The sequence below is a fragment of the Oryzias melastigma genome, linkage group LG8 (genome assembly GCF_002922805.2).
Source record: "Oryzias melastigma strain HK-1 linkage group LG8, ASM292280v2, whole genome shotgun sequence".
In the NCBI taxonomy this organism is placed as follows: Eukaryota; Metazoa; Chordata; class Actinopteri; order Beloniformes; family Adrianichthyidae; genus Oryzias; species Oryzias melastigma.
In genome coordinates, this window is record NC_050519.1 from 7,351,806 (window position 1) to 7,362,126 (window position 10,321).

The following is a 10,321-nucleotide window of genomic DNA, read 5'->3' on the forward strand; positions in this document are numbered from 1 at the left end:
TCGAACCGGGGCCTTCTCGCTGTGAGGCGAGAGCGCTAACCACTTGCGCCACCGTGCAGCCCTATTTTAACTCCAGAAAAGGGTAATTTACTGACTTAAAGCAATTCAAAGTCATAAAATAAATCAATTTATGTCAAACTAGAAGGAATGAGAAAATATTTACCATTTTTTATTTTAGTTCCTGATGACACTTTCTTGAAAAACCGAGGTAGTAACCCAAAAAATATGGAGAGAAAATAGACTCACCCAGATTTGTGCGTAACTTTGGATTTGTGTGTGTGATTCATGATTTGTAGCTCATACAATATATTTTGTACAAATAAAAATAAAAAATAAAAAATAATTACAATTTACACACATCCAAATTAAATTAAAACAGCTTGAATCGCTTGTTACGCACAAAAAATGACATTTACGAACAAATCTGAGGTGAGACTCTTTTTACGTCTCTAAAAAAGAAAAGATTTGTCCGTTTCTGATGTGTTTAAATGCTGCTAGAATTGCTGGGTCGTCAGAGTTTTTTTTTTTTTTTTTATCAGCCGCTTTGAATTTAGATTGTGGATATTATCAGGTGCAAACTTGACATTTTCCCACTTTCATAAACAGATATGCCACAATAATTAATAAAAAAAAGGTTAAATAAACGTTTTGAAAAAAATAAACTCTAAAGTTATTCTATTTTCATCGCTCTTTTGCAGCTGAGCGTTCCCAGAAGCGCTTTTGTCACGGAGCTGGCGGCTTGACATCCTCCTCGACACCCAGATAGTGGACAGAGTAGCCTCACGTCCCGCTCCGCTAACAGGTCGTGGAGAAGGAGGTTGTACTGTCTCCTCCCGCTATATAAGGGAAGAGGGGTTCTTTTGGAGGTGATCCGCTCTACGCCTGGATGTCTGGGGCAAGCAGGCACTCGAAGAGTCCGCTCCCTGGAGACCAGACCAGAGCGGGGAGTTCTGGTCCTCAAACCCAGGCCCCTCTTGCCTCTTATACAGTCAATGTGCTGAGCTCTGGTTGACAAAAGCGGGGATTGCAGGCAGGAGTACGAAGTCCTTCTTAACACCCACAGAGCGCAGAGGGTTGATTAGCCCATGGCGCCGCTCCGATCTGCGTCTGTTGACAACAGTCCAGCGCAGGGCTGGGTTGAAAAAATCAATTTATCGATTTGAATCAATTTAAGCTTAATAGATCAATAATCGATTCATAAAATCGGAATCGTATTGATTTAGGCTCTTGTGAATTGATTCAAATCGTTTCTGGAAATTATAATCGATACCCAGCCCTAGTCCGGCGCCGCCTGCTATCCCCGTGGATGGTGACCAGCGCTAGGGAAAGCATGTTGTCGGAGGTGCTGAGAAAAGGAAGCAATCAGTTCTGAAAAATATTTGTATTTTATACAAATGGATAAGTGTTTCAAAAATTACAATTATTAATTATTTAGACTTTTTAATATTAAGTATCGGGCATATTTGTGAGAAGATGTCAAGTTTTCACCAGATTTTAATAACAATTTAAGCTCAAAGCAGCTGCTAAGAAAACTCTGATGACCCAGCATTCTAGCAGCACTTAAACACATCACTGACAGACAAATCTTTACTTTCTCTGAGATGAAGAGAGTCTCACATCAGATTTGTGTGTGCGTAACAAGCGATTCGTGCATAATTTGGAAAGATTTGTGTGTAAAGTTAGTTTCAAACTGCTGTAAGTTTAATTTGTGCATATGTGGTTTGTATTTTGTATTTTTTTTAATTTCATAATTTTGTATTTAAAGACAAAATACATTGTATGAGCTAAAAATAAAGAATGAACAAATCCAAAGTTACCCACAAATCAAGAATTATACAAACAAATCGGTGTGAGTCTATTTTCTCTCCATAAAAAAGGCTTTAAGAAAAATCTTGTTTGGATGTAAAATAGAAGATTGCATGTTTTTTTTTTTAAATATTAAATGTATATGACATTTTTGAACACAATTTTACGAGAACTGAACTGTAATCAAAAAAGGAAAAGCTATTCAAAAAAATGGAACAATGTAAATGGATGGACAAACAGGACATTTACCAAATGAGGAGCAGGAAGTTTGAGCGAGGGACTTCCTTAGATCACTTTGTTGGGAGCTTTGTTGTGGAATGTGTGTCAACTTTACTTTTATAATATTGTTTGGAGTCTCTATCTTTTGATTGTGGCCAGATCTATTTTGCTTAAACAGGAAGTCATGGCGGAAAGTAGCCAGAGGAAGATTTTGATGATCAACCAAACCAAACCAAAGGTATGGCAGGTATCTATGATAATTGAGTTTGAAGAGCAAAACAAGAAAAAAGTTATTATTCATAGTGACTTGCATAGCTTTCAGGTTTATACATCACTCATTTGTGTAACAGCAGTAGACGTTAACTGATGCGTGGAAACTTTGGTAGACACTTTGCTCAAGGACACAAAGCGCAGTCTCGTCCTGTAATCGGAACCCGTGAGCCTCAGGTCAAACATCTAAACCCTGCAAGACTTCCACCTCTGCAGAGAAAGATCCTAGATAGCATCAAAGCTGGGCTTAATCCCCAAACCCTGACACTGCACAGAGGATATTGAATGATGAAGACCAGGAGAGGAAAAATTGATCTGGAAAGAGCGAGACTCAGGAGTTGGGAATACGGCATGGGGTAGGAATTTGGAATGTGAAATGACTAATGCAGTTGCTTGGCCCAAAACAAGAACATGCACCGCCTAAAGCTACAATAAGGCTGAGTGCATACCTGTATGGGTAAGGTGGGGGAGGCTGGCTTAGAGGCTGGGGTGGACTGGGATGGTGGATGAGCTCCACGTAGCGGGTGATGAGATGCATGCACGTGGAATTGAACGAATGGACATCACTGCTCAAATAAGGACTTCACACCTGGAGGTGAAGAAAAGTAGTGAATTTCGGATGCACAAAAAACTGTATTTTCAGTATTTTTTAAATTTATTTTAGTGGATCAATTCCAGTAATCTATTTCCACACAGAAAAGACACCAAAACTTTACTGGATCCTCACCACCAACCCCCCCTTTGGGAAGCTGCTGGGAGAGGCTGTTCCCATGCAGGAACACCTGCAACTCTAACAGTGAGCTATGGTTTACAAGGCAGCCGCTCCGATAGGACACGATAAGACCTCACGCACCTTCATAACTGACTCCCTCCATTCAACATATGGCTCTCCCCGGGCTGCTCTCATGCAAACACACACTTTGACCTCCATCACAAAACTTTCCCACATCAACAGTGTCTTGGAATAAGAAAACACAGATAAAGGCCAGAGCTGCGTGTTCCCTCAGCCAGTAACATCTCCGACAAATAAGTCTGGTATGTTGTCTGTGGTTGTTTCTAATCTCTGGAGCTGCACATTTGTGCCATCCTGGCTCTCCGTTCACGAGAGTGCGCACTACAAAGCACATGGTTAGATCACTGATACATATGATTTAGTGCTAAGTGTGAGGAATATGTACTGCACACGAGTCGGATCCGGCCCTCCAGATCATTTTATTTCATTGTTATGAATGACCCAATGTTATTTTTAGCTAATTTTTAACTAGTATAATTTTGACAAAATATATTTTTATGGAGGGTAAAATATTTAAGGTTATTTAAGGTTTAGGTTGATTTATTTTGGAATAATTTCTGCCTTTTTATCATTCATATTTATGTTAAAAAGTGACAGTTTTAAAAATTGACATTCTGCTAGTTTTTTGGACTATTTTGGCAGTAACTAAGATTTTGTTAGGTTACTTTAAAGTGAAGATATTTCTGCTACATGCTAGCTGTTTTAGCTAATTTAGAGTTTTTTCTTTTTTTTTTTTTGTGCTCATTTTGAAGTTTAGCTATATTTCAGCTAAATGACATAAATTTTGGCTAATTTAGGCTTTTTTTCCTTTCGTTTTATTAAGCTGTTTTAGAGTTTTGCTAATATTTCCGCTACATGCTAGCTGTTTTTGGCTAACCTAAGTTGTCTTTTTTTTTGTTGTTGTTTAGGCTTATTTGACATTTAGCTAATATTTTAGCTGGCTATCAGCTTTAGTGTTTTTCAGCTATCAGCTCCAGCATTTTCAGCTATCAATTTCAGCATCTTCAGCTATAAGTCCTAACATATTCAGCGGCCAAATTCATCTTACAGCATTCACACTAGCATTATCGCAGGTAATGCTATATATCTAGTCCCCAATTGTTAAAAAGTTACGGTTTTAAAGTTTTAAAAATGTAGTTGTAGAGTGTTCAATAAATGTGTATCCTCTTCGACCTGCGACATAAGGTGTGTTTTGGATTTGTGTTCAATTGAGTTTGACACCCCCGATGCACTGTCACGCATTTTTAATCCAATTTTAGAAAAAAAGAAAAAAAAAACCTCAAACTACAGGTGGGGCTACAACCATTATGTTCACAACAACAGAGGTGAAAATGCATCTTAAAGCACATTTACTTTACAAGCTGGAACTTCACAAGTGGTCCTCGGACCCACCTGCTGCGTCGCCAGCGGCAAATTCAAAAAAATCCGTCACCCCACGACATGATGGCAAAAGGGGGTCCTCGGTTTCTACAACCCCCCAACTAAACCTGCTGAGGTTGTGGGAGCTTATGAGTTTCTCCCGTCATCTCTGACAGGCTCTCATTAGCCTTCATTCAGCATCTCATCACGGCTTCAAAGACAAGTGGCTCATCTTCCTCCAGGGGGGAATGAGAAGATCAGTGTGCTTTCAAAAAATGACTGGTATCCAGAAATTGTCGACCCGGGGCAAGTTTGCCTCTCATAATTGGCTTCTTCACTCTGTCTGTCTTGGGTAATCATCAGAGAGTTATGATGCATTATGCTGCCTGGAAAACATCATTAAGTTCATTGTGGAAAAGTGATTCAATAACATATCATTTTCTTTTAGCGAACAAAACAGTGTTATTGAGGGGCGTCGTCTCTGAGTACAGGTAGTGCTTTCTTCTTTCTACCGAAAATAACTCTTCAGTCCTGCTGTAAAGCCTGGACAGGGACGGCATAATTCAACTTAATTGATGTCAAATAGTGAAAACTTCCTGCATTTGCCTTCAGGTAAACCTGCAAGAATGAAAAATCAGAAACAAGGCAACTGCAAAACCAAAAGCTGATCTTTTTGAGTCTGATTTATGGGCTAAAGCTGAAACACTTCCTGCTATAGGTGTAACAACTTGTGACATCTCAGTCAGCCAGAAGGACACGACCAAGCTCCACACCTGGAGTCTGGATTTCAGTTTGCGCCTGTGGTGTTCAGGTGTGAATGAAAACCAGTAAGCTCATCTCATCCTCTCCCCGGGGCTGAAAAATAAAGAAACTTCACGACCCAAATGCACCTTGTGTACATCTCAGAACAGATCTGGCAGGGGGCTTCATCCTCTATCTGCTTCTTTTTTTTCTTTTCTTAAAGCTGTGCACATCCAGTCGCTGCCCTGAAGTTATGTTATGACAACCAAGAACGTTGAGCAGCAAGAGCAAGAAGTGGCTTGAACAGATCTCAAGGTTTCTGACACGAGGGGGGAATGGAAACAAGGACCACTGTTGAGGTGTCTAGCCTGAAGATACAGCCATCAGCTCGTGTACCATTAGGCTGCCATGGGAGACTGTCTGGGTCGATGTCTGATCGTTGAATGAGGAAAACAAACAAACAGGAGCTTTTAATATGTTCTGCAGATAATTCTATCAAAGGATGCTTTCATGAACTTTGCTTAAAAGTCACACCCTTGCAATTCAGCAGACACCATTGATGGAGATCTGGGCTAAGTTGATTGAGATGTGGGTTTGATAAAGTGCCAGCAATGCCCTAGGAAGATTTTACTAGCACTAAATCACCAAGGAAGTTTGATAATATTTTCTCAACATGTTCTGGGAAATCCAATCATGCTACTTTCACACAGTACTTTGTGTCAGGGCCAACTTGTGAGTAGAATCCTCACAAAAACCTTTTATCTCAGTGACATCCTCACCAAAGTGATCTACGACTTTAATATTATCTTACAAACAAAACGTTTGATTTTCCTTGCTTTACTGTCTTTGATTGCAAGTTAAAAGGAAGATTGCGGATGGACAAGCAAAAAAATTGTTTCTGTAGGGGAAAAAAAGAGAAAAGAAAACACTTAAATTCAGTCAGTGAGAGCTGACAAACGTTAGCCTCAGGACATACTTGTCAGTCTTTCCTGTCACATGTCTACATGTCAACAGATTATGCTTCTGCTCTTAGAGCTTGTGGGTCAAAAGGGTTTGTCAGCTACTACTTTTCAGAGGTGTAATGACAAATGTTGCCCACAACTTACTTTTTCAAATTGCTGTATCATCAAACAATTAACAATACTTATTATCTGAAGCTACAGCTCAAAACTAAAATAGAACATCGAATATTTTCCAACCTACAAAGAAATTGAATGTTATTTGAATATACTTTGTTTCTTTAATCTGGACTTTTACTAAGAACTTTAACTGATTTGTTGCAGTATTTGCGATAATAAGCTCTTTTTTCCTCCATTTATTATAAATAACAGTTTTACCAAGTTTTAAATGGAATATCAATGAAGAAAAAAATAAATACTTGAAGACTTTTCATTGTGCTCATGAATAATTTTGCTGTTATTACAATGAATCTCAAAGGGAATAGTCGGTGTCGTTTTTTTAAATCAGAGTGAGCACTCCTGTTATTCTTGAGCTTCTCAACTTCCGCTTTCTCACTTCCGTACACAAATACTTGGCTGATGACGTGTACACTGCCCTGCCGTTAGCTAGCTAGCTTAGCCGGCTGTCAGAATAAGGGTCTTTAGAAAGAAAAACAAACGGTAGCGATACAAGGGAAGGGGCTTCATTACATTTGTAAAATGGAGACGCTTTACCACCAAACAAATAAGTGAGTAAAAATAATTTAAGTAGAAAGATTGGAGACATGTAAGCTAAATTAGCTAACAAATGTATCTACCTTTAACAGCTAATTAATTGCGTTTCCTAATAAAACAGTTTAATTATCCAATTTTTTTTGAATGAGTGAACGTGAACTTCTAAAATAAGGACAAATATTGAGTATTTCCCTCTTTTATTAACATGTTTTTGCTTGGATTAGGCAAATCCAGGAGGTCCAGTCTCTGATGGGAAACCTGGAGAAGACAGACCGTCAGTCAGTTCATTGTAAGTTCTTTATCCTTTTACCGGCTACTCTGTTTATCATCTTTTTTTCTGTGTTTACTTCTATTCAAAGGGGGGGCTGTCATTGTTTTGGCTGATTGCTTATGTAATGTTTTGGATACACAAACAGGACAGTGGGGGCGTGTGGGGGGGTTGAATTGTTCCTGACTGGCTGCTTTCTGTGGATGGTGGTGCCTGGCTGCCCGATCAGCTCAGGGCGAGGCTGGTGCCGGTCTCACCGGCACAGGAAGTCGTTGGGTGGGAGCAGTGACAGAAGCTGAGAGGGCTTGGCTTTTAGATAATGTTAGGAGCCAGGCAACCTTCGGTCCCTCCACTCATGATGACATCACTGTTATTTCTCCCAAGAAGGATGTAGGTCCAACACTGTGGGTCACATTGTTGGTGATCTGGGAGGGGATGTGGTGCAAGAAATCCAAGCACAATATTTTTGCCTAAAATATCAAACTTTACAATTATTTAAAGTTTAATTTAATCAACAATTTCCTTTGTGTATTCTTCTGTTTCTCAATTTCAAGTGCTAGAGAATGAACTCCAGATTCGAATCGACCAGATCTTCAATCAACTTGAGCGACTTGAGATCCTAGTCAGCAAGGAACCACCAAATCGCCGCCAGAACGCCAAATTGTAAGTTTTGGAGTGACGGTGGTCATAAAGCGCCAAAAGTGACAGGGAGAACCATCTCTCATGCGGAGGGTGTAGAAGACGAGACAGGCAGCCCGTCCTGCCCCGAGGCGACGAGTCTCTATAAAAACATTTCCTCAGAAGCCCCGTCATCACCAGCATTCCTGCTGCATCGAGCAGATTCATCTTTGAGCTGGGTAAACAGGCCTCGGGGGACACAGTTTATCCCATCCCAGAGCTTTCCTGTGATCCCAGCAGGTCTCTGGGAGCTGGGAGGGACTCTTCATTTCAGTTGCATGAGATTTGAAGTCAGCAGAAATGGTGTTATCCAAAGAACCATGAAGGGTACAGTCAAACTTGTAATAAACAAGACACATAAAAGTTCTATAAATTAGATTAGTGATGTAAAAAGTTTTTATGTTCCTTCTGTCTAATTTTGAGCAACTGGGATTATTTAAAGTCCCGTTAATTTTCTTTTTACATGTCTTTCATCGTCAAAAAAATGCTACAATAACATATTAAAAACACAATTTCAATTACAATCGGCTAGAACAAGGGTGTCAAACTCGATCACACTGTAGGTCGGGGGCCAAAAAGGACAAACATTTATAGACTCACAAAAATAACTAAATCGTTTAAACTTTTCAACTTTAAAAATGTAACTTTTTAAACATAAATATGAATAAAAACAGGAATATTATTCCAGAATAAATCAATTTAAACCTTAAATAACTTAATATTTTGGTCTCATTTTATATAAAAAAACAAAACTTAGAAATATCCCAAAAGATTTTTCTCTCCATAAAATATATTCCATCACAGTTTTACAAGATATCATTAATAATAATAATAATAATATAGAATGATCTGGAGGGCTGGATATAATTAACCACTTGAGCTAGAAAGAAAATGTAGTATTTCCCTTCAGCTGAGAAAATTAGTAAAAGATACAATCTGTTTATACATCAGTTATTCAGAGGAAAAAAAAAGTGTTTTTCTCTGCTGTCTCAGACGAGTCGACCAGCTGAAGTACGACGTCCAGCACCTACGGACTGCTCTACAAAACTTCCAACATCGACGCTATACCAGAGAGGCGCAGGACAGAGAGCGGGAGGAACTGCTGAGCCGCACTTTCACCACAAACGTAAGTCACCAGATCCAGAAAAAAGGCCGAAATACAAACTGTGGCTTGTATTGATTGACAGTATCTAAGAAAGTACAAATTCCCTAACGTGTCAATAAAATCTGCAACTTGTTTACCGACTTTATTGGTGCTGGAAGCCGAAAGTGGCTAAAAAAAAACAAAAAGTGGAATAAAATCTGTTTTATTTAACAGGACGCAGATACATCCATCCCCATTGATGAAACCCTGCAGTTTAACACCAATTTGCACAACGCACACAGAGGAATGGATGACCTCCTGGGGAGCGGCAGCAGCATACTCAACGGCCTCAGAGATCAGAGGTCTACACTGAAGGTTCGTATGGAAATAAAAAACAAAAATGAGTCCGTATGGTTGTGTTTGATCCACAGAGCTGGTCATAATTCCTCTTTGTTACTGAGCGTATTCTCAGTCACAGTGAGTCCATGTTTCCAGGGAGGAGATGGGCTTCCTGGTTTGGCTTCAGACGTCCCCTTATCAGGGTGTGACTGATCACCACCCAACCATGAGAAACTCTCCATGCCCAGAATGTGTTGGCACTCACAAAAGCAATAGAAAATGATGATAAACGCTGACATTTCATTACTCTTGTCCTGGTTCCGAACAGGGGACCCATAAGAAGATGCTGGACGTGGCTAACATGCTGGGGCTCTCCAACACCGTGATGAGACTGATAGAGCGGAGAGCCACACAAGATAAGTTCATCATGATCGGAGGCATGCTGCTGACCTGCGTCTTCATGTTCTTGGTGATCAGATATCTGGCCTGATCCGTTTCAGCAGCCCGTCATCCCACAACAATATGAAATTTTCCATTCATTTTTATTAATGGATTTCCACCATTATCTTAAGACTTTTGCTAAATGCTAAGGTTGAAGAAAATCCAATTTACTTACAGTATTTTGGGCGATTAAAGCTCCTAGAGGATATCTGCTGCTTTCCCCAGATTCACTGCCAGTCATTCAAAACCACTGTAGAAACTGTAAATCTTTACTTTTGTTGCATTTTCCTTTCTGTAACAGGAATGCAAATCTTCAGAATACTTTGTATAATTTTAGTATTTTTTCTGTCGTCTTATGAGTTCTCAGCTTATTAGGCAGATCAATAAAGACAGGTGGAAGAATTTTACAACAAACACCATCTTATAAATTAAAACTAAAACTCTGGGAACATTAAATGAAACAATTATCTTAAAATAAGCAAGCAGTCCTCAGAATGATGATGTGCGTTCTGTATGGGTCTAGTCTCACTGTGTGAGTAATTTACCAACAGAATAAAATGTTTCCTTTGTAAACCTTCCTTTATTTGGATTTGTGTGACGAGAGCTCCATCTTCTGTCTGCTGCACCCAAACTACACTTGCAAGATAAAA

General features: G+C 39.4%; 1 protein-coding gene across 1 annotated transcript; it reads left to right on the plus strand.

The window, feature by feature from the left end:
* Window positions 1-6,684: 6,684 nt before the first annotated feature.
* Window positions 6,685-10,249, plus strand: gosr2 (golgi SNAP receptor complex member 2). The gene is made up of 6 exons (XM_024271466.2): window positions 6,685-6,875; window positions 7,086-7,150; window positions 7,684-7,792; window positions 8,801-8,933; window positions 9,126-9,266; window positions 9,559-10,249. Exons 1-6 carry the CDS (start codon window positions 6,847-6,849, stop codon window positions 9,718-9,720), a joined length of 639 nt encoding a protein of 212 aa, XP_024127234.1. The 5' UTR covers window positions 6,685-6,846; the 3' UTR covers window positions 9,721-10,249.
* The last annotated feature ends 72 nt before the right edge of the window (window positions 10,250-10,321 follow it).

Coding starts and splice junctions, on each gene's coding strand:
- gosr2 (XM_024271466.2), top strand. CDS start 6,847: ATGGAGACGCTTTACCACCAAACAAATAA. Junction 6,876..7,085: donor CTTTACCACCAAACAAATAA/GTGAGTAAAAAT, acceptor TGCTTGGATTAG/GCAAATCCAGGAGGTCCAGT. Junction 8,934..9,125: donor GCCGCACTTTCACCACAAAC/GTAAGTCACCAG, acceptor TTTATTTAACAG/GACGCAGATACATCCATCCC.